The sequence below is a fragment of the Stegostoma tigrinum genome, chromosome 17 (assembly GCF_030684315.1).
Source record: "Stegostoma tigrinum isolate sSteTig4 chromosome 17, sSteTig4.hap1, whole genome shotgun sequence".
Lineage (NCBI taxonomy): Eukaryota > Metazoa > Chordata > Chondrichthyes > Orectolobiformes > Stegostomatidae > Stegostoma > Stegostoma tigrinum.
The window spans coordinates 24,319,253-24,342,570 of NC_081370.1; the positions used below are offsets into that span (position 1 = coordinate 24,319,253).

The following is a 23,318-nucleotide window of genomic DNA, read 5'->3' on the forward strand; positions in this document are numbered from 1 at the left end:
CGCTCCCTACAGCCTGCACTTTGACCTCACAGCCCTCTCTAAAATGTTTATTCAGAGAATTCGAAGATTGCTTAGTTTGTGATCTCATTGTCATCCACAGCTTACACAAGTGTTTTCTTTTAAATCCATTATAACTCCATTGTGGCACTGGAAAATTGGCATGGCCTCAGAGTAGTAAGAGTGATGTGAGGGATTGAGCACTGAGGCACGTGCCCTATTGGCACTACATGTGATTCGGGGAGCCCTTCACTGAGATCTGACATCAGAACTTTTCTTTTTAAACAAAAGCTTAAATTTAAAAATTCTGAAATCACACTTGATCACATCCTCAGGATGTTCAAATCACTTCACAAACATTGGATTACTTTTGAAGTGCAGTCATTGCTGTTATGTTGCCAAATGCAATCTGCTTGCAGCTGTAAATAGAATGAAAACACAAATAACATGTTTTGAGTGAGTTTGTTCAAGTGAGGAATATTTGATGAGACTCCAGGAAAATTCTCTATTCTTCCTGAAAGTCAAGTGATCCCTAATTTAAACGGGAGGACCGGTCTTCAGCAGGTGAATTTTGGACTTTGTTTAAAAAAAACTCACCTATTACAGCAATAGGGGCATGGAACCATTTTATTTCCAAATCTCATTACAAGATTCTTAGCCCATTACTCACATCAGAATTTGGTCTACAGTAGCGGAAACCCACACAATCTTGAGGCCAGCCTTCAAGCAAGTACACGGGGTGATAAGAAACCAATTATTCCCAAGATGGAGGGCTGAGGTCTCGGGGCGAGAGGCCTAGGGTTTCCGTGTGTGGTCTACAGGATCACACTACCAAGAAAAGTCAACTTTTCCAGACCTCGTTTGGCTTTCGTCCACATACAAGTGGGCTGGTAGTTACAAATTTATGGTGCTCCATACTCCAGCGTAGTAAACACTCTAAAGTGAAATTCTGATCATGTGGACAAATGTACACATCAAAAAGGGCCCATCAGTTATGGATGGATTGAAACAGTGACCAACCAGCTCCTGGTGGCTCTGGAAGAATAAGTGACCAAGAGATTTTAATGGGTGGCTGTCAAGTGGAGTCAAAGCAAAAGAATCTGGGATATTTTATAATCAGCCGATCAATCAGGATATGGACCTCAGTTTAATATCTAATCCAAAAATAGCAATTCTGCTAATACCGTATGTTGGCATGCACTGAAGTATCAGCTTGGACTGTGCAGTCAAGCTGGCAATGACAATATATTGAGGAGGGTATCCTACAAATTCTGGAAGGTGCCCTACGTAGGTCTTGTTTGTTTTGCAATCAATCATCCAAAAAGACACTATTGCTACATGCTGGCTGGACTCTGAAAAGGTTATCCATGTAGTGCACCGAGGTAAACATCAATTACTGCTGGGAAATCATCTGCTCAGTTAAAAATCATACAAACATAGAATCACTATAGTGTGGAAGCATGCCTTTTGTCCCGTCATGTTCATACTGACCTTCCGAAGAGCATTCCACCCAAACCCACCCACTTACGCTGCATTTCCAATGGTTAACCCATCTAGTCTGCACATTCTTAGATGCTATGGGCAATTTAGCGTGATCAATCCACCTAACCTGCACATCCTTGGAATGTGGGAGGAAACAGAACATCCAGGAGGAAGAGTATGTAAACTCAACACAGACAATTTCTGGAGGTTGGCACTGAACCTGGGTCCCTGGCACTCCGAGGCAGTAGTGTAAACCACTGAGCTGCCATTCCACCTCATTTCAGGTCTGCCTGAAACCTGCGGGTCTAGCAGTGCAAAGACCTGTCAACAACTGAGTGATTTAGACTGAAACATTCTAAGGTCTAAGACTACGAACTGAGAGATGCACTGAATCTTGGGCTAGAAGCTACTATGGCTCAATGGGAAAGGCCATTGCGTGTTGGAGCATACGGAGAGGTTGGAAACCATATAAACTTGGATTGTACACACTGGAGGACGTCTGAAATGAAATGCAACAGTATATTGTAAATATAACCTGGAATTTCAAGTGCAGTGGAACAACATATATACTATCTCAACAGAAACCTATCTGTAATGTCAAATTTAAAACATTGTACAATGGACTTTTTAAAAATATCATGAATTAAGTACTATTAATTGTATAAGTGAACAAAAGGACCCTACTATCCCGACAATAAAAATCACATATTTTCATAAACTCCAAGTAGAAGTCTGCAGTCCACTTCAGCCATGGCATGAGAGATCTGCAGCAGTGGTCAAGCCCAATTTTCCTTTCCACAAATGGATGTGGTACTTTATAAATGGTTACAGGAGATCAAGTGGATGATACAGGTGTGTTGTCAACGTCCACAGCAATTTAAGATATGCCCATGCTCAATGTACAAGGTAACGGACATATTAAAATGGAGAGCACCCACCCAGGCAATTCACTTTTATACTTGGCACGTAATTTGGTCCCTGTTTTTGAAGGGATTCTTAAAAGCTTCAAATGTTGACTTAAAATGTACAATTGGTACAAGCGTCTAAGAAGGGCAGGCATGCTGATTCTGCTAATTTCATGAAGTACTTACTTTAGGTTACAAACTATAAATGAGCTGCTGACCAAAAAATGTCAGATAAAGGTGCTTCAGAGAAAATAAAATACCAGCGAAGTCTAAAAAGGAAATTCACACAAGATGACAAAGAGCAACTGTTGAGAATTAGACTCAAATATTATTACTCAAATTAAGGCTATTTAATTATACTTCAACAAACAAACAATCAGAAAATATAGTCCAATCTTTGAACAGAGATTTAAATTAACAAGAAACTGAAAGAACAGTGGATGCTGCAATTCAGAAATAAAAACACAAATTGCTGGAAAAACTCAGTAGAGCTGGCAGCATCTGTGGAGAGAAATCAGAGTTAATATTTCAGGTCCAGTAACCCTTCTTCAGAACTGATATTTTTACGGATAGGAAACATTTTAAAATTTCTTTATAACCTGCACATGAATTATAGCACAACTTTCGAATATGTGATAACCACTATATCACACTGCTGAGCTTACTAGATCTCCCATTAACCTGCCAACGTGCAAACTGAAAACCTTCACACTCTATGCAGAACAGCAAACTCATTTTCTCAGTTTCTCAACCATATGATCTTCATCTTAAGAGCTCTCAAAAAATAATAATTTTGAAGACGCAATCATTTCAGATGAAGATATGGAAAGGATGGCTTGTGACTTCCCACTGACAGCATAAAGGCAGGGAAGCAATTTTGGTGGGTTGAGATCCACAATATTTGATTTGTCTACAAATCTGTTTATTATTCAAGTTTCATAAAGGGAAAAAACACTATATTGTAACCTCCTCAGGTGTACCAGCAGATAAGGGAATAGGAAAGAATTATCTTGCATGATTGTATAGCAATGTGATCAGGCAAACAGGACAACAGTTATTTTAAATGGCTGTACTAAAAATACCTAGAGATTTTGATGTCCAGAAATGATCTGCTTGTTATTTCAGCGAAGTAAATTAGAAACCCTGATTTAATGTGCTTTTCCATGTTCTTGGATTCCTATTATACAGATATTTTTCTGATGATTTAAAGATTTAGCTGATGCTTCTTCATTTTCCTCAAAATTACAAAATGTTTGCTGCAAAATGTTTGAAACAATCCGCAGAAATTTTACAGAAATAACATCTTGCCAGAAAAGAATTGCTACAATACAGTTTATGAGCACACTGAATATGAAGATGCAGCAGCTTGAATATTTTGTAGCTCGTGACAATAATTCAGACACTTATACAACATAAAGTCCTCTGTGGTTCATACTCCTATTCAAGTGTGTAGTCATTCTTTGCAACAGTATGTTAGCAAACTGAACATAAATAATCAGAAAATATGGAGGTCTTCAAACAATCAATCTATGAAACAACATATTTATTCATATTTGATGCCAATAAAAAAAATCCAGCACCACACAGTCATCCTTCAAGCCAGAGACAGGTAGCCAATCCAATTCCAGATCTGTGTTATTTTTATATTGGATGTCGCAGATTGTCTGAACTTAATACCTGATCACTAATTCTCACTTTCTAATATATCCTCACTTTATGTGAGCTAACAGTTGGTTATAATTTGGTGATTCTCACAGCAGGAGGCCCAAAATTACAGCATCAACGTAGTCTGTTCCACCAAAGCAAAATTGAATGCCACTGTCCCAGAATGCAGCAGAAATAACAGGATTTATGTGTTTAACGTACGCTGAACTTGAAATTGCCTGAGTATGGGAATAAGTTGTTGCATTAACGAAGAAGGGACAAGGGTTTCCATTTCATACCTCCTGGAGTTGCATAAAATCCTTCCCAATGTTCCTCAATAAGGATTGGGTGTTAATATAAATAAAAGCAACACTGCCAAATGGAAGTTAAATGACAAACACATTCATGTAAGTTTTTAAAGCACAAATCAAGGTCCATTTTGCCATTCAAAGAGTCAAGTAGTCAGAGAAAGCTCCTGTTTCTTTTAGCCTGGTTATTGCTAACACAACAACACTTATGCTGGTTTGCCTCAACATGGAGGCAAATCACTACAACAGTTTATATGATGTGAAGGGGTATTTTCTCAAAACAATTGAAAAGGTTATGTACTATCACATGCCCCATTCCAAAGGCAAACTCTACACAGAAAAGTCAAACACTGCAAACTAAATTTAAATTGAATTAAAGGCAGAAACTGATGGAGAAATGGCTCATCTGTGGATGAAGAATCTTGTTTCCATAAATGTTATTCACTTACAACACCCACAAAACACCACTCTTTGTGTCTAATTCTAATTTTGATCACTTTGCAATTGGTTTCCAAACTCAAATTGTATGCTTTTGAGACAAGTGGTCCCAGCAATAATGCTCAATCATACTTCCAAACAACAAACTCATCTCCCTGAACAATGACCAGTTGAATCTGATCCATCAGCTGGTATCTTTTCTTTTAAATACAACTGTAGATTTTTTTCTGAACCTCCACAGATTTGAGTTTAACTACAAAGTATTTACTCCCAATGTGGGTGAAGTGCACTGCCAACAGAAATAGCCGCTGAGAATCCTCTGTGCATCTGCAGCATTTGCACCCTGGCATAGATTTCTTTATTTTCATTATATGCAGATGGAAAGTCGAATTAAAACAGTTAAAACGTCTGGCTCATAAACAACTACTTCTGCATACTCCACGATAACTAGGAAGATTGGTTCTTGAAATTTGCCCTGGTTATTGCTAACACAACAATACTTGTGCTTTACGTTTAAGGCCCTCTGATTTACACCCAAGGTATATGTCTGCTATATAGTTGGACGGAAAACAAACAGTATGCAAGCCAAGTCTCAACTCAAAAAAATTTATGCACACAAAGCGTCAAATATCAGTTTACAAATTCTGCTACAAATACACATTTTCACCTTCAAATCATGTTCCATCACTGGTGGTGGAGGTCATAAATGCACTTGTTTAATTAATATGGTATTTAATTATCAGCAGCCTATTGGGCAGTTTTGAATCTATTTGGATCTCTTCAGTTCCACTGAAAGGGTCTTGTGACACAGTGATAATGTACCTGCCTCGAAGCCAGGAGGCTTGGGTTCAAGTCCCACCTGCTCTAGAAGTGTGCAATAATGTCTCTGAACAGGTTGGTTAGAAAATATCTCTGTCACTGGCTGCTTCCTAATGATTACATCCACAGTATTGGAATCCTTAATTAAGGAAGGGTACACTTACATTACAGCAGTGGTTCTGAACAGTATGGCCCCATATGGATACTCTAGGTGGCCAAAGCTAGTACGAGACACAAGTCACTGAGATACCTTGCCATAACGAAGGCAAGAGAAGAAAGCCGGAAGAACACTGAATTCTATCATTCACATATATACAACATTTCAGACTAAGATTCAAATTAACTGCACTACATCATAGGAGCAAACAACAATAATTTTATAAGTATGATTTACTGTACTAATTATATTTGATTAATATAGGTTTAGACAAAGTATTAGGCCTGCGGAGAGTTATTTGGAGGATCTCATACAACTTGTTGCAAATAAATGTTCTCTTGTAGTTTTATTGTTAATAACATGAAAATGTCCACAGTTTTGTTTCCAGCATAAATTAATAATTTTCTTCTGAATAAGACATTTGGTAAAATTAAATCAAACAAATTACATTTAATAATGATACTGCAGTGAAATAGTTACATTTTCATAAGTTTCATTAATTCTGATGAGCTTTTCTGAGTAGAAAAAGTGAGTGGATCAGAAGCAGTGGTGGTCCACAGGGTCTTTCACTCACCAAAGAGGTCTAGAGAAGAAACATCTCCAGAACTGCTGCTTAATTGGAGGGCAACAAAACTAGCTAAGCTCGTTCGGTAAATGAGAATATGATCCACAAGCAGAAATTGAGTGGTCTAGGTTTACTATAGATGCGAGGATAGTACAATTAAATGATCTTATTCAATTCAAATAAAGCTCTGAGCTTCTAATTTGCCAAATCCCTTCAATGCTTCTCTTAGCTGAATGGTTTAGCACTAGGAAACAGAATAAGGAGCTGGCCATTTAGAACAGAGACATAACATTTTTTTCCTTTTTCAGAGGGTCACGAATGTTTGTAATTCTCTATCCCAGATGGCTGTGGATATGGAACTATTAGGTATATTTAAGAAAAGGCTCACAGATCTTTGCACACACAGATAATTAATACTAATGGGGAAATGGCAGCATGTTGGATTTGAGATAGAATATCAGTCATAATCTGGAGCAGGTTTTCAGGAAGAAACGGCTAAATGCTATCTATTCTTGAAAATGCATTTCTTTTCTACTCAAATTGTATGTCTAATGTTTTATATAATTTACAATATACTTAAAGATTTGACAAAGATCTGTAGCTCGGGTTGTGGGTGAGGTGCTTGACTTGCATGCCAAGCTGGCTTGGTTCTGTTCAGCTGTTTTGTCACCATGGTAGGTGACATTATCAGTAGAACCTCCGATGAAGCAATGTTGTTCTACTGCAATTGGAATTTATACTGTCCGGTCCATTATGGTGACTAGTGTTATTTCTGGTTTTGAACTGTGTGGGTTTGTAAATGGGGTCCAATTCTATGTGTTTGTTGACTGCATTACGTAAATGTCTCGAGAAATAGGTACGCACAGGAATTCCTAGAGAACTGGTTCTCCACCCATCATGTAATCAACAAATATATAGAATTAGACCCATTCCAATTAAATCAATTTCTCCTTTGTTTAAGGAGGACGGCAAGGATAATCCAGCTAATTACAGGCCAGTGAGCCTTACGTCAGTGGTAGGGAAGTTATTGGACAGGATTCTTCAAGACAGGATTTACTCCCACCTGGAAAACTGCAGGTGTATTAGCAAGAGACAACATGGTTTTGTTAAGGAGAGGTTGTGTCTCACTAACTTGGTTGAGATTTTTGAGGAATTGACGACGATGATCGATAAGGGTAGGGCAGTGGATGCTGTCTACATGGACTTCAGTAAGGCCTCTGACAGGGTCCCTCATGGCAGGTGGATACAGAAGGTAAAGTCGCACAGGGTCAGGAGTGAGCTTGCAAGATGGACAAAAAAACTGGCTTGGTCATAGAAGACAGAGGGCAGCAGTGAGAGGGTGCAATTCTGAATGGAGGGCTGTGACGAGTGGCATTCCTCAGGGATCAGGGTTGGGACTTTGCTATTTGTAAAGTATTTGGAGGAGAATGTAACTGGTCTGATTAGTAAGTTTGCTGATGACAGAAAGGTCAGTGGAATTGCAGACAGAAATGTGGACCATCAAAGGATACAGCTGGATATAGATTGGTCGGTGAATTGGGCAGAGAGATGGTAGATGGAGTTTAATCCAGGAAAGTGTGAGGTAACACATTTTGGAAGGTCTAATCCAGCTGGAAAATATACAGAACCCTAAAGATTAGTGATAGGCAGTGGGATCTGGATGCACAGGTACACAGGTCGCTGAAAGTGACAACACAGATGGAAAAGGTAGTCAACAAGGCAGATGGCATGCTTGCCTTCATCAGCCGGGCCGTCAGTTTAAAAATTAGCAGGTAAAGTTGCAGCTTTATAGAATCTTAGTTAGGTTGGAATACTGAGTTCAACTCTGGTTGCCACACTACCGGAAAGATGTGGTGGCTTTGGAGAGGGTACAGAAAAGATTTACCAGGATGTTGCCTGGTATGGAGGGCATTTGGTTTGAGGAGAGACTTGGGTTGTTCTCACTGGACCATTGGACATTGAGGGGCAACCGGATAGAGGACAAGATTACGAAGGGCATGGACAGACTGGACAGTCAGAAGCTTTTTCCCCCAGTGTGGAACAGTTACAGGGGCTATGGTTTTAAGGTCTGAGGGGCAAGGTTTAAAGGTGATGTATGAGGTAAGTTTTTTTTTCACAGAGGGTGGTGGGTGCCTGGAACTTGCTGCCAGGGGAGGTAGTGGAAGCAGAGATAATGGGAACTGCAGATGCTGGAGATTCCAAGATAATAAAATGTGAGGCTGGATGAACACAGCAGGCCAAGCAGCATCTCAGGAGCTCCTGAGATGCTGCTTGGCCTGCTGTGTTCATCCAGCCTCACATTTTATTATCGAGGTAGTGGAAGCAGATACTCTAGTGACATTTAAAGAGCATCTTGACAAATACATGAATAGAATGGGAATAGAGGGATATGGCCCCCAGAAGGTTAGGGGGTTTTAGTTGTTAAGGGAAGCATATCGGTGCAGGCTTGGAGGGCCGAAGGGCCTGTTCCTGTGCTGTATTTTCTTGTTCTTTGTACTCACCATAACAGACCAGACAGTATAAATTCCAAGCACAGCAGAACATCACTTCATTGGAGGCTTCACTGACGATGTCACGTAGCAAGGTGACAAAACATCTGAACGAAAACAAGCCAGCTCGGCGAACTAGTCAACTGCCTCAATTAATTATACTTGTGGTATCTTTATCAGGAAAGGGAATGTTGCTCATGCCTTCCTGTGTGAATATGTGTGGAAAAATCATTTAGAAAATTGACTATTTTATCCTGATTCTGAATTTCAAGTCCATTTTTTCCGGTCTTAAGCCCCTTTATTGCTACCCTCGTTACTGTAGTACAGAAAAACTTTTTTCAGCTGCTACGTTTAGCTTCACATGCTGCTCATCTTCAGGCCTCTGATCATCCTATTAATTTGGCGCTACATTTTATTGTTATTTTCCATGAGGCTTTTCATTCTCCTTCCATGATTCAGGAATGCCACGCTTTCTCCCTTCTGATTTGTTTGTACTTAATTTTCAATCACCTCTTGAGTCTGGGATGCTGTTTCAAGGATATACCCATCTGATATGCTCAACAGTACAGGGGAGGAACTTCACCCGTCTCACTTGGACAGTACTTTGATATGGCCACTACCAATGAAATTCTGCTTCACAGCAATAATGCTCAGGTATCGACAATGATAATTACCTTAAAAGCCGTGAATCGTCCTCCACTGAAATGCTGCGGGACAACCTTCCCCAAGTTTTTTGGTCACTTGAGCAATCAGTCCCAACCCCGTGTAGAGTGCTTCTGGGAGATCTTCCAATTCGGCCACTTCCAGATGCAGTGTCCTGATGGATTCCTGAGGCTGCAGGGCCTCTGTTTGGAAGCTCAAGCAGCAGAGTTTGGCTGCCACTGTTGGGGTGGGGGGGGGGGGGGGGGGGGGGGGAGCGGGATAGAGTGCACAGAGTGCCCCAATGCCCACTTTGGAACACTTCCCGAACTGGCTACATTTGAATCTGAATAAAAAAAACATCCTCACCACAGCCACTGCTTCAGCTCCGATGGAGGCGAGTTTGGCGTTGGATGCCTCATACCACACCCTACCCTACCCCACCCTGTCCCCGTCCCCTGTCTGTGGCCCTTCAGGCACCTGGTAGACTTGGCCCTCGGTGTGAGGCCTATCTACGTGCACGAAGGCTCAGAGAGTGGCCCCAATCAATCCATAAATCAGCACATCATTATGCAAAATGGCTACTCTCTGCTATTGAGTGGGTAGCCTCCAGAAGTGTTAATTTGCCTTTGGGAGATAATCGCTTGGGTCTTTCTCAGAAGTTCTTCACAAACCTGCCTTATATCCATCCCACACATGGCAGGGAAGATTTCACCCTTGCCTTTTCTCCTCATCTGATTCCCACCCTATGTTAAATCTCATGGCTGTGCTCCCTGTAATGTAGAGATGATCTCAAACTAGTACCAGATCATGATGAGCATTGCCTCCTCTGCACAATGAGGACGTTGTGCACTTCATCTACCAATTCTGACTCAAAACCACTTAAGAGTCACAGCTGTGCACAGCTGAATAAACAAACTACAAAATTCAGCATTGCAATTAAAGAAATGCTGGAGATAGAACGAGCAGCCAAATGCAGAATGCAATCTGGGGATTAACTTTCTTGATTTGCCACTTGCAGTAATATACAGAGCATGTATGACGGCCACTTTCCACATTCTGCCTACTCTTAAGAGTTGAAACACTGATACAAATTAGAACAAGGCTGGAATTGCAGCTATCAATAACAGGTTTGAGACTTCCATATTGAAGAGAAAATTCTAATATTGTGATTCCTATGTAGAAAACATTCACTCAGGAGTTCAACAAAATAGCACCTGCAATATAGTCAATGTCTGAAAGAGGAGAATTCCAGCCTGCAAGAGGAGGATTCATGGTGGGGTGGGGTGGCAGCCAAATTAAGGTAAGCTGTCACCCCCCCCGCCCCGGGTCCTGCTGTAAAGGAATTTTGCTTATGGGGGACTAGATAGGGACGGACTTCCTGCAACAAGAGGCTAAAACATTTACACATTAAATGCTGTATTATGGGCTGTTTTACCAGATGTCAGCACGGTGTCAATAATAATTTGGATAAATGTGAGGTTATTCACTTTGGAAGCAGAAACAAGGCAGCAGATTACTACCTGAATGGCTGTAAATTGGGACAGGGGAGCATGTAGCAGGACCTGGGCATTTTTGCGCACCAGTCACTGAAGGTAAACATGCAGATGCAGGTGGTAAAGGAGGCAAATGGTACATTGGCCTTCATTGCGAGAGGTTTCAAGTAAGAGAACAGGGATGTGCTGTTGCAGTTGTACAGGCCTTGGTGAGACCACATCTGGAATATTGTGTGCAATTTTGGTCTCCTTTTCTAATGAAGGATGCTCTTGCTCTCAAGGGAGTACAGTGAAGGTTTACCAGGCTGATTCCAGGGATGGCAGGTCTGACATATGAGGACAGATTGACTAGGTTGGGACTGTTTTTACTGGAGTTCAGATGAACGAAGAGACTCATAAAATTCTAACAGGTCTGGACAGGGTAGATGCAGGGAGGTTGTACCTGATGGTGGATGCTTCCAGAACCAGGGGTCACAGTGTGAACATTTGGAGTAGACCATTTAGGATGAAGATGAGGAGACATTTCCTCACCCGAAGAGTCTGTAGCATTCATTGTCACAGGGAGTAGTTGCTGCCAAAACATTGAATGGATTCAAGAGGCAACTAGATAGAACACTTGGGGCGAATGGGATCAGAGACAGAAAGCAGGTTTAGGCTACTGAATTTGACAATTAGCCATGAGCGTGAAGACTGGCAGAGAAGGCTCAAAGGACTGAATTACTTCATCCTGTTCCTATCCTGTAAGTTTGTTTGTTACCAATAGGAGTACAAACCCCCACCCCATCCACTAGTGGGGAGGCTGCCAGCTGAATATCAGCATCTTCCCAGTGCCAGCCTGGGAGGGAACTACCTACTGTTCAGTGAATCAGTGAGCCAAGGCTGTGCCCACAACTCCAGCATTCAGCTCAGAGGACCCTCCCTTCCACTAAGATAGTTTTTGGAGCGTTTTTATGTTATGTTTATCATATGTTTATGGGGGGGGGGGTGCAGGGCACCTTCCTCTGGAATAGCGACCATTTTTGATAACACCCCCACATTCCTAATGGTAAGAAACCCCAACTTTTAAAAAAGTCCTACTGCAAGTCACTGACAACACTGATTAACGGTCAGAGATTTATTTTTATATTGGAAAGAATTTGGCAAGGCAGAAATAGGGTGGTGTGAAAGACAAGGTAACTTTCAAAGCTGAATCAAGAACACGGATTCAGAGTTTGGAAACATCTCAAGGCTTCTTTCTTTGGAAATTTCGGGAGTGGGGGGGGTGGGGAGAGGAGAGTAGATTGTGTGGGGGGACAAACTGCCTCGTATGTAGCTCTAAATTTTCAAATACAACCTCAGGGCATATTGATGTTAAATAAAATACTGAAGAATAATTCCAGTTCCACTGGTCACTTTTAACTTGAGAAAAACCCACACATTCATTGACAGGTGTGAAGGAATACTGACCAAAGTCAACAAAACTGAAAGATTAATTATGGTCATCCATAATTAATGCCTTCCCACCTATGAAGACATCAATAGCAAGTTTAATTAATATTCACATGAGTGGTATGTACACTTCACTGGTGTCTCAGGCATTATTAGAAAGGTCAACTGTTACATGCTGCAGAATCAAAGCATGCCCATCAACATATAGTCATACATGGGACATTTTGCACATAGTTAGCTACCTCGACATATGAACATTATAATGAATGAATTTGCTTCAATATTTTAATATTAATTATATTCTCTTTAGGAACCACAGCCACAATGACCTTTATATTTCATACCTCAGTCTGAAACATCTCTTTCCTAATGTGTGGTTTAGGATTGAACATGCAGGCTTTTTAATAGCACAGTTCTTCATTTTTACAGCATGGCATAGCCTCAGCAACAATGACAACGATAATTACACAAGCAGAGACTTGCCAATTCTCACAAGTCAGTTTTCCATTGTTTGAAATATTTTCCTGGAAACTACAAACACAACTCATATGAATGGAGAGCAATTCAGCCTTCAGTACAGTGAAGGTACAAAGCAGGAATATAAATGCAATTAATATGCAAATTGGATTTGCATTCAGTTGGACAGTGGAAAACATACAATGGCACTTTAAAAATGGTGCAATCCTAAATCATACACCATTTAGAATTGCCACAACGGCAGAAACTTTCAACCTTATTCAGGGAGTTCTGAAAAATGAAACTTGTTAAACAGATGCGGTACATGATATCTAGACTTCAGAGATTTGTGCAACATTTAAAAACTTATCTGTACACTGTTATGAGATGCATTTTCCACATTAACGGTTTTACATGTACACCAGATACTTGTCAATCTCAAATTCTGATTCTGTTGAGTTGAATGAGATTGTTTTATTTTCAGATATATGTGGAGAGAAATAAATAACTCTTGCCAATTCACTGTAAAACACAAGATACTAGGTCAGAATTCTTTTATTAAACCATAAAAGGGTGGGAGTCTTTTAACATGCAGGAACAATTTCACTGAAAACAAAAAAAAAACCTGAAATTAGATAATGATACACTTCATAAAATTACAGTGTCTGAAATTCCCCCTGTTGACAATTTGAGCAAAAGAAAATGTTGGGAATACAAACTAGTACAAGCTACTTTGTACTTAATTATTGTTAAATAAAAATAGTGTGTGGGAATTTGACATGCATTGTGGTTTAACTTGATTACCAAAATCCACCCCCTTTAAAACAAATATTCCAATAGAATGTGGAGCAATATTCCGTGGATATTAGTAAATATGTCACATCAAGTGGTAATTTACACTAGCTAGAATTAAAAAAAAAGTGTGCACAAATGATCATTTAATGGCTGTGCTCTGCAAAGTATTCCAATGGAATTTTAAACCTGACTTGAAGAATGGGCACTGCATAAGTAGTTGCAGGTACTGAATGACATACAATTATGGTCATTCATTGCTTTCTCAGAAAGACCTTCATAAGTCACTTGTGTCAAGCAGCATTATAAAGGAATATTATGTACTCACAAGAAACAAGCCACATGAAACTTCTAGCTCCCATTTGGTATCTAATTTTCATACATATTTATATTGCGCGTCACTGTTACATGGGATGTTTGATCAAAGTGGGTAACATACAGCACATTCAGGAAAAATTCTCTCTCTCTCACACACACACACACACACACACACACACACACACACACACACACACACACACACACGCAGATTCGATAGAACATGACAATTCTAGCACACAAAGGCTAGTCAGATTATTACAAACATACCATAATCACCAATTCTCCATTCATCAGTTTTGGACAAACTTGGCATTTCTTTTCCAACAGGGAATGCAGTTGTCTTATCCCCGAATGAAAAGCAAAAAGTAGTTACCACAAATGTTCATTCTCAAAATGCAAAATTACATCTGTGCCTCACCAAATGATAGATATCTGCCAAATCGAAAATAAATGTTGTAGGGAGACTCTAAGCACCTTTTTACGTGTACCCAGGTATTTTGAGCAAGCCCATGTGATGAAGCTATGTTTAAGATCCATATGTAAAGGATATTTATTTGGAAATCATACAGAACAATGGAGCTGATATATGATTGGAGACCTGTAAACTTTTTTAACCTACATCAGAACCCTGGTATTTTTGAATAAAGAATGAATCTGAGCTCTCTCCTGAAGCAAATGAGAAATTAAATACAGCCCTGTGCACCATGGCTCATGCTCATTAAAAGACATGAGGTAGAAATGTGATTGCACAGTCGAGCGAAACAATGACATCAGATCGATCAACTTTTATGTTTTTACATAAAAGCGCACAAATATGCACTACAAGGTATACGACCCAACTAGTCTGTGCAGTGTCAATAATCCACAATTCTCTTTTTTTCCCCTAATTCCTTTTATAGGAATTGGATGTCATTGGGCAGCCAGCACTTATTGCATGTCCTTACATGGTCTTGAAAAGGTGGTGGTGAGCTATCTTCCTTGCACGGCTGTAATTCACGAGCTGCAGGTAGACCTGCAATGCCATTAGGGAGCGAATTTCATGACATTTAGCTCTCTCATATGCTTCCAACACATCTTTTTATCTTTCTATCTCGCTTTCTCTCAAATGCTCACCTAGTTTTCTTTCAAAAGCATCTAAGCTATTTGCTTCAACTTTTCCCTGCACTAACAATTCCACATTCCAGTTACTTAACTAACTTTTTTTGGTTATGTCCCTTTTGAATTCATGAACAACTTTGTTTTGTATTTACAGCCACTAGTTTTGGATTCTCCCACAAGTGAAAACATGACTTCAACATCCACCCCGTCTGAGATATTCCTAACGTTAAGAAACTCACAAATCTCTACCCTCAATTCGCACAATGATGAGGGAAATCCACACATTATTGTACTTAGGCCTGACTAATCACCAATAATCTTCATGTTCATAGAAAATAACCTTTGCAAGGAAGATCTCTGTTGTTGGGTTACTGTTGTTTGTTGCATACTTTAGTAATTTACTTTTTAAATCCTATACTCATTTTATATGGATGTTACATGTTAAGAAAATTTCTTTGAAACTGCTTGGCAGCTTCTTGAAAAGTTACATTCCATTTCATATCAATTTGCACTTTTACAGGAATAGCTAAGGTATTGAATTGATTTGAGGAGAATAAGGAGGACCAGAGAAGTAGTAGAAGGATCAGAAAAGCCATGAGTGACATATCTGCATTATCTATTAGGGCTTAGTATTGTGTGGTCATGATGTACAGAGCCAGGTTGGCGCCTCTAGACTTTATAAGATGGTTACATTTTAAGCTGCCTCCTTCAGTTCAGTGAGTAGAGGAGGGAGGCACACAAATTTCTATAAAGTTCTGTCTGTTATAAGTCAATGTTATACGGTTACCATGGAGGGAGATCAAGCTCGACTGAAATCAAGATGCCAACTATTCACACCTGGAGAAATGATAAGCCAGCTGGCAAGAGACACCATTCCAAGAGAATGGGACAGACAGACAGGGAGGGAGGGAGGGCGAGCGACAGACATACAGACAGACAGGGAGGGAGAGCGAGTGACAGACGGACAGGGAGGGACTTGCAATTAGTTTTTCCAACCAATCCTAAGTCATCAACAGCTACCAACAATAGTAAAGGTGAAGATTCCACAGAATTTCATGTGATAGGCTCATTCAAACTAATTGTGGAAGCTCAGGACTTATATTTCAACCTACGGCACAACCTCATGTCACTATAACACATCATGGACTAATTTTCCATCTTGATCCTGGTAGGGAGCCTTCTCTACTGTGGTGTAACGTTAGGAATTACAGTGGACAATTTCCTGAGCACTTAAAATCACGGTGGAAAAACTGTTCAGCACAAAGCAGAGTCTCTGACAACTTGTCTCAATGCATGGTGCTCCCTATGAGAAGCGTGAAATTAGAAACCACCTTTCTTCAGCGAGGGCTGTTCATTTAATCAAATTTTCCTTCCGACAGCAACAAGCAACAAGCAACAAGATTCAGCCTCCGGAGTGAACAGCAGGATTTCAGGAAGTGCAGTGGCAAGTTGGCTGCAATGTCATTTTGCTTTACCCTCTCCCCTCCACTTCTATATTCAAACAAAAAGGCTACCAATCCATGAAATTTCAGAAGGACTGTGACCAGATGCAAGACAATGCAATGATTCATACATTCTACAGCAATGTGACACTGTGAGGTACACTGGCACCTTTAGACTTAACTTGGCACTGTTAAGTTCTTATTTGAGTACAAGTGACAATAAAGCTAATTCCATTCAATTATTTACTGCCTATATAGCTCACAACGATGCTGCAACAGACAAACATAAGACATGGGGAAAGGTACAATGCAACACATACTTTCACACCAGGCCCAACTAAAACATATTTCGACACCCTCAAACAACAATTCTAATTCTTGGAAATTAGGGTTAGGTGGGTGGGATACCCAATAAAATCACAAAAGTGTCCAAAACTAATTGCAATCTCCTGTCACATACATCTTTTGATGGCTCTCACTCTCTAAACTGTTCTAAAAACCAGATTAAAATTTCAACCTTGAAAATGCAGTGAGATTAGCAGAACCAAATTGTTACAGCTATTTTAACTGTTAAAATTGGCCGCAAATTTTGCCTGACATCAGCCATGTGCAATTTTACATTTATATGTAAATGGTACTTTCTGATAATGTAGCTGTGTGTAATTTGTGTTATTAGATCTGAAATATTTCATTATTGAAAATTATCATTTTTACAAATGCATCAGGATATAGACGTATCAACTGTTAACCTGCACCACAGGACAATGACTACAGGGTTACTACAATAACAGTGCAAATTAAGTATAGATAATCAACAGGGACACTGAATGATAATCTCACGACATTTGATTTTGGATCTTAGAGTTAAGAAAGTTGTGTTTTTTGTCTTCAGTCTGCCACTGAATTATCCCCTCCCTACCTCCCCACCTTCACGCACCTCTACAGGCTCCATCACCAACTCTTTAACTTGTCTGTCTCCTCTCCACCTATCTTCTCCTCTATCCATCTTCGATCTGCGTCTCCCTCTCTCCCTATTTATTTCAGGGCCCTCTCCCCATCCCCCTTTTCTGATGAAAGGTCTAGGTCTGAAACATCAGTTTTGTGCTCCTAAGATGCTGCTTGGCCTGCTGTGTTCATCCAGCTCGACACTTTGTTATCTCTCTTACCTGATGGTGATCAGTTCCTGAACAGATAAAACACATTCTTGATTGTAAAGACAATTTTGACAACAATGATTACAAATTACTAAACAGTGCATTTACTTAAGGCATTTAAGAGAAAAGAAATTCCAAGATGTTTCACAGAGGAACTGGCAGATACAGAACCAGGATGAAAGGGGGGAAAATAATTATAACTACCAATCAAAGACATCAGGTGAAACAGAGATAGGTTTAAGGAGCAGGAGGGATTTAGAACGGGAATTTCACAGCAAAGGATGGAATGAATGAACACAAAAGTGGGGCTAAAGGGAAGATGTTTGCAAAAAAGCTGGAGTCTATGGCAGTGACAGAAATTTTGAAGCTGACTCGATATCTGTGAATGAAATTGCCAAGAGGCAACACACAGATTGGGGAATGAGTTAGTCAAGAGTAAATTCTGAAGATATGAAGAAGTGATAACGCAGAAGTATGAACAGAAAATACTGCCTATAGCTGGATGGCTGACCATGGTACCAAACAAGAGCAATTCCACTACAGTTGCATATAGAGGAGTGCTGGGGAGAATGGTGTGAATGATTAGGCTGAAAGTGAGGAAGGAAAATACTGTCGGTCAGAGACAGGGAGTGTCATCCATAACTTTGATCAGGGCCATTTCAGTGATGTGGGAAATCAAAATCTAAGGAAACAAATGGGAAGCACAAAGGCAAAATACTGAATGAGATGGAAATCTGATTTCAAAACAAAATGTCAAAAATACTCAACAGGTCAGACTGTAGCGAGGAAAGGGAAAAACAAAATTAACTTTCAGGTCACTGACCTTTCATCGTAATTTAACTTTGGATTGATTAAAAACAGATTCACAGATAAAAACAAGATTTTAAAAAGATTAAGTGGTAATTAATAAAGACAGAGATTCAGTAAGGAAATACTGACTATATATTTGAAAGGGTGCTAAGAAGAAAGAATCATTTGCAATGTCAATGAGCAGAGGCGGGGGTAGAGTAAGGAACAGACATTGAGTATTCCATCATTTCATGGAAATGGAATTAAAACAGTGATCCTCACACATTCTTGTGGATGGATCACTTCATTGAGTAAAAGAGCGCTCTGACAAAGAACTTATCAGAATTACTGGGAAGAATGGTGGTGTTTTTGATAAGACACCAACTTGGTGATGTTTCATCTTAAGCTGGAGAGCTTCAGTTATGCTTTCTATTCAGCCAGTTCCTTTTCCTTATTTCCATGAGTGTTGAAAATCTCATCTCGTAGCTGAATGTTGCAACTGTTAAAAGTGTGACACTATATATTGTGTTTATGCCTCAAACTGTCTCTCCGAATTCAAGACAGAGGTAAAATATCCTAGATTGAAAGATGGTTGATCATATTGAATTCTGCCAGGAGTCAGATCCAGGTGATTTGGTTCTCATGGGAAGAGGCCTATGATAAAACCCATAGAAATTCGGGTGTTAATTTTGACACCTTGACACAAGGAACAGGTAAGCTGGTTGGGCTGGACACAGATGCTCACACAGGAAATGTGAAAGACAGCTACTGCTGCGTCAAAGGGAAGGGAAATGGTTTTCTGCATTTTTGTACTCAGACCAATTTTCCCTTGTATTATTCACTGACATCAGTGATAAAACCCCTCTCTTATCAACAATCATCAACAGTATGATTTGAATAGTAAGCATCCTCTTTATGAGTTAGCAGATATTTTGGTAAGAAATGCATGGATTGTTGATGATCATACGTCCAGCAGCAGAATTCAAAGTTTTAGGTATACATAGCAGGACAAGAATGTCTTTGGTGAGGTTCGTCTCCAGTGACAGTACTAGGAAGAAAGAAAAGCAGGAAGAGATGACGAGGAGGCCATTGAAATAACCTCTCTTAAGGCAATACTGAATGCCGCACTGACCCAGCAGCAATTTGTGGATCTGTTCAAAGATAATTCAAGAATGAGATGGTAGCAGATGAGAAAGGAGACTGATGAGTAGTTACATACTGGGGGAAAGCAATGTGATGCAGTAAAGTTCCTTGAAGGCGAGAGAGATGATCACAGTTCTAACTGAGAGAGGACAACTGGAGAACAAAAGAGTAAGAGGCCCAAGCAGGTGAAAAGTTAAGATAGCTGAGCCAAAATGCATAATGAATCAAATGGGCGAGGTAGAGATGCATGAAGGGACGAATTGTTTTCTTCCTTCCCTTTACCTGCCACGAAAACATAAGATGCTTGCCTGAAACAGTTGGCTAAAATTGGGAACTCTGTATGCACACTCAAAGACAATCGACTCACTACTTTGAACACACTGTATCAATGCAGAATACTATTAAACTAGTTGTATTTCTCTTCCTTTAATTAAGTTTTCTACTTGGCCAGAAATTTGCAGAGAGGTTTGTATTTTCAAAAACATTCAGCTTCATTTTATGGCATTAGCTGGCAATAGAAGTTGTAGCCAGACATTCTACATAATAAAAATTTTCAAGACAACAGTGAACTATGTTGATGGACCAATAATAATGTGCACCATTCACCTACTGAGTAGGATCATGTTAATTGGCTAGCTTCTTTACTATATTCTCACAAGGCTGAAGTCTCATTGATCATTTCTACAGTCACATAAACATCAAAGTTTTACTCTTGAATACATTAGTAGTGTTCCAGCTATTGAATTACTTAAAAATACCCGAGTGAAATAGTGTACCAACTATGAAGACAGTCTTGTTTAACCTGTTGCGTAATTAATTTCACAATGTGCCTATATTTGTAAACATTTGCATCATAATCAGTTTCACATTAACTTTGATGCATCAATTACATTATAAATTAAAAAAAGCTTATTTCAGAAATTAATAGGAAACATTGAATTTGTTTTAAAATATCACCGATTTTCCTTTATACGAACATTTCTATTTTTATTAAGACGGATATTATAAAATATTTTTAAAAAGCAAGGTTAACTTGGTACTATTCATCAGAGACATTGTGCAGGCTGCTACCATTCATCGTCAATAGGAGCAACTTTCAAAAACAGATACAAGATGATTTCAGCCAAAGCAAGCGACTTGGACGATATAGAATAACAAACTAGGGTGACAAGGCTTGGAGGTTTGTAAGAGCTGGAATTTACACACGTTGCAGGTTATCTTCAATTTCGTCAACTAGATTTCATTCTTACAGATCCCTGCTATTTTAATTAGAATTCTCTCCAATGGTCGACAAAAATATTTATATCCACTAAACTTTGCAATCTTTCATAATAGATGTGAGAGATTAAAAAGAAAGAGAAATACTTCACAGATTTACAATCAACAACAGGCAGGTATTCAAGTTCTTTTGATGCACATGAAAGTGACAATGGCTGTGCTGAAACAGTCAAAATACTTCACTCTCCTGTTAACGGTACTACTGTTAGCTCTTTCCGCCATTGTCTAACATCCCACGCCTCCCTTATAACACAGTTCTCCATCAGTCCCACTCCCGAACATTTCCCAATTATAACTTAAGCCAATTGTACATTATCTGACATGCACGTTGAAGTCAATTGAAAATTAGTTTGAGGTTTCAACAATCTTCTCAATAACAAGTCCCTTAAATAACTAATTCTCAAAGTGACGTTTGTCATTAGAGATAATAGGAACTGCAGATGATGGAGAATCTGAGATAGCAAGGTGTAGAGCTGGATGAACACAGCAGGCCAAGCAGCATCATTGGAGCAGGAAAGCTGACAAAGGGTCTAGGCCCGAAATGTCAGCCATCCTGCTCCTATGCTGCTGCTTGGCCTGTTGTGTTCATCCAGCTCTACACCTTGTTATATCTCTGACATTTGTCATTTATTTGTCGTACATATTGCTTGTATTAACCAGAAATACTAGTCTATAATATGCATGAATTGTTGCGTAATTAGCTACATGCTGTCACTTGTTAAATCTACAAGATTTTAATGTAGTTTTTATTCCTCATCAAGAGCATTGGGCTCACCATCTATGATACAATAAAAACTCCAGTACACAATAAACAACAGCCGTACCAGTGTAGCCTTGCGCTGCGTTCTAACTTGAAAACTCAGCTAAATTCATTGAATGAGAATACCAACCAAAATTACTTAGTTAATTACCTAATATCATCACTAATCTTGAAATACATGCCGATGCTCTTTCAACTAAACCTTTTCATTGCAATAGCTGCATGATCTGCAATCCTCCTAAATCCATAGCATCATCATTGCTTCATTATCCAAATAGTACTTATTTAATAAAGCTGAATGAAGTTTAGTTAAAGTTTGAAAAAGGACGATCAAGACAACTGTGATACAGGGTTCGTGTCTCTGCCTTTGAGCCAGGAAGTCCAGATTCAAGTCCCAGGTGAGCAATAACATCTCTGAGCAGGTTACTTAGAAAATATCTAATACAGATGGTCAATGCCTGGATCAAACTTTTGATTTGTAAACCACATTGTAATGATATTTACTAAACAGTTAAGTAATGCAGTCCTCTACTGGTACCTTAAATACCCTGCTTCCACTGCAAGACACCTGTTACTCAGGTTAACTGATCAGATTTTCACTAGTGTGATCTCTCATCTCCTTCAAATTGGGCACTAATATTGTTTGTTTATCAAGGTTAGAGAAATCAGGTTAGAATCTTAAAAATTAGAACTCTGAAAATAATTCAATACATATTTGCTGTAAGTTCTTGCAAGATACTTTACAGCTGCCTATCAGGTCCAAATGGCTTTTGTTGTGTTTGTTGTAAAAAGCTCCTCTACCCATAAGGAAACTTTCCAAAGTCAAATTCAAAATCACTGGGGGGCATTTCACTAATTATCATATTTTTGATGCATCTCTCAAGACAAATCCCTTTCCTGTTGTTAATGAATGTACTCAGATGAAAGTCAAGATATCAAAAGATTTTTCTCAAATTATTACTTTCATCAAATTTTAATCACATCCCAATAGTAACGAACCCACATGTACACAGAACTTTTTCCTGATTGATGTGATCATTCTCAACTACTCTTGAACAGTTGATTGGCAACAAATATGTTCCTTACAGTGCACTGAAATATAAGCAGATTCACTTGAACAGATTAACTGTAGTTGCAATGTTTGAAGCTTACCATATTGAATGGCTATGGCAGAAATCTAACGCAGATATTATTTGTCGGAAGAACTTTCGGGCCTCCTTTGGTGTCAGTCGTCCTTTTTTCACAAGATAATCAAAGAGTTCTCCCCCAGAAACATGTTCTAACACCAAGTACCTGAGAATCAAATTATACAAAACAAGAGAAGTGATATAGAAACGATCAGACAAGTTGTATAAATTTCACATTTTAAATTGGAAGAGCATTCCATTCAAGAGGCTGTATCTTTTTGAAAGCATTTCAACAAACATTTTAACCTGAGATTGGCCACCAATGTGGCACAGTAGCAAAATACATGACAATGATATAGAAATAGTATAACCGATGCAAACGTCTCAGGTGGTTAGCCTCCATGACTAAGGACAACAATTCTAGGAGATATTTTTGTTTATCTTAAACACCACTCAATTGTCCTAAATGATAAGAAGTGCCATATAATCCATGTAAGCATATAAACATTTCATACTCAGCACTCAGAAGCTGAAGTCGGTTCTTCTTTTGTGACTTCAGTCTCTGAATTTTGTGCTGGTTATTTAAAGAAA

General features: G+C 39.3%; 1 protein-coding gene across 1 annotated transcript in view; it reads right to left on the minus strand.

Annotated features, from left to right (window-relative positions):
- Positions 1-23,318, minus strand: part of LOC125459494 (serine/threonine-protein kinase BRSK2-like) — an 865,025-nt gene that overhangs the window by 295,655 nt on the left and 546,052 nt on the right. Inside the window, 1 exon segment of the mRNA XM_059652027.1 lies at positions 22,753-22,893. Within this exon segment, the coding sequence (XP_059508010.1) occupies positions 22,753-22,893 (141 nt within the window).